At 40.0% G+C, this 1804-nt stretch overlaps 1 protein-coding gene across 2 annotated transcripts in view; it reads left to right on the top strand.

The window, feature by feature from the left end:
• The first annotated feature begins 45 nt into the window (after window positions 1-45).
• Window positions 46-1804, top strand: part of LOC105119610 (putative pentatricopeptide repeat-containing protein At1g12700, mitochondrial) — a 3598-nt gene continuing 1839 nt past the window's right edge. For both annotated transcript variants that reach the window (XM_011017769.1, XM_011017768.1), the window contains exon 1: window positions 46-1796. In XM_011017769.1, the coding sequence (XP_011016071.1) occupies window positions 417-1796 (1380 nt within the window). In that variant the 5' untranslated portion in view covers window positions 46-416. The remainder of the gene's footprint in view (window positions 1797-1804) is intronic.

Genomic DNA, 1804 nt, shown 5'->3' with positions numbered 1-1804 from the left:
CACACTCCCAAGCCAAAATGTATATTTTGCCCTTTAAGAGTTATTCCTTGTTCCATAGCCCTATTATTAATTTATTTTTTCTCTTTAATTTACTTCACCTTCACTCCTAAAATTCAAGGTTTTCCACCTTAGTTATGGTTGAGAAAATAATGCTCTACCTACCTACCACTTTGTTTTAGTTGATTAAAGATTTTTTTATTATAGCTAAACCCTAAGACCCCTAAGGAGTAAGGAGAGCTCCTCTTAGGGAACTTGAGCAGAAATTGGAGCTGAGAGCCGGAGACTTGTCTCTCTCTCACGTGCGGTCGGGTCTCCCTTCAAAAAGTTCGAGACTTTTTTTGCAAACTCACCCCTCTCTCTTCATTTCCAAAGAAAGAAGGGGAAAATAAAAACAGGGGCAGTGAAGAAAGACGATAATGGCGGCGATGGTGATTTTTCGGGCTCTTGTTAAATTTCGTCTTCAACAGCAAATAGGTATCATGGGCTTCTTTTTCTCTTCTTTCAGCAGCGGCAGCGGGCATAACAAGGTATGGTTCAAAGACAAGGATGGTGCTTTAGCATCCTTCAGGCTCATGCTTCTTAGGAAGCCTCTGCCTTGTATAGTCGAATTTAGTAAATTGTTTTCATCGATTGTTAGAATGGGACATTATGAGACCGTGGTTTATTTGTCCAAAGAAATAGAATTTCTAGGAATCGAACAGGATATACATAGTTTAAGTATATTGATTAATTGCTTCTGCCATTTACATCGCGTTGATTTTGGGTTGTCTGTTTTGAGCAAAATCCTTAAGCTTGGGTTGGAACCTAGTGTTGTAACCTTTACTACCTTATTGAATGGGCTTTGCATGGAGGGAAAAATGGATCAAGTTATGATGTTGTATGACGATATGCTGGTGAGAGGTCTTGAACCCAATGTATATACTTATAATGTGATAATCAACAGTCTTTCTAAAAGCGGGAAAGCCAATGAGGCGCTTGGGTTTCTGAAGCAAATGGAAAAGGTAGGTTGTGTGCCAAATGTTGTTAATTACAGTACACTGATTGATGGGTATTGCTTGCGAGGGCAAATGGATGAAGCTAGAAGCGTATTTGATTTAATGACAAGTAAGGGCTGCACGCCTAATGTTTATACTTACACCAGTTTGATGAATGGATACTGTAAGATCGAAAGGATTGAGGAGGCAGTGCAACTTCTTGATGAAACGTTGAGAAAAGGTTTAGTTCCTGACATAGTTACTTTTACTACTATCATAAGTGGCTTGTGTCGAGCAGGGAGACCTTTGGCTGCGCAACAGCTTTTCAGGTACATCTGTGCTCATGGCCACATGCCAAATATAATGACTTATGGAGTGTTGCTTGATGGCCTGTGCAAACATGGGAATCTTGAAGAGGCATTTGCTCTATTTCAAGAGATGCAAAGGAGCAATGTGAAACCTAACTTGGTAATCTACACCATACTCATTGATAGTTTGTGCAAGTGTGGGAAGCTTAAGGATGGAAAGGAATTGTTTTCTAGATTAATTGAGGAAGGATTGAAGCCTAATGTTTATACATACACTGCATTAGTTGGTGCACTTTGCAAAGAAGGACTAATAATTGAAGCTTATAAGCTTTTTAGAAAAATGGAAGAGGATGGATGTACACCTGACAAATGCGCCTATAATGTCATTATCCAAGGATTTCTCCAACACAAGGATCCATCAATGGCAAGGCAACTTGTGGAAGAAATGGTCAATCGGGGATTCTCTGCAGATGCTGCCACCACAGCCTTGCTGAATGATTTGCCCACTAACAACATTCCTGC

This window comes from Populus euphratica, unplaced genomic scaffold (assembly GCF_000495115.2).
Source record: "Populus euphratica unplaced genomic scaffold, PopEup_1.0 scaffold3208.1, whole genome shotgun sequence".
Classification (NCBI taxonomy): domain Eukaryota; kingdom Viridiplantae; phylum Streptophyta; class Magnoliopsida; order Malpighiales; family Salicaceae; genus Populus; species Populus euphratica.
Note: the sequence above shows the minus strand (reverse complement) of the source record. Positions and strands in the feature narration are given on the sequence as shown.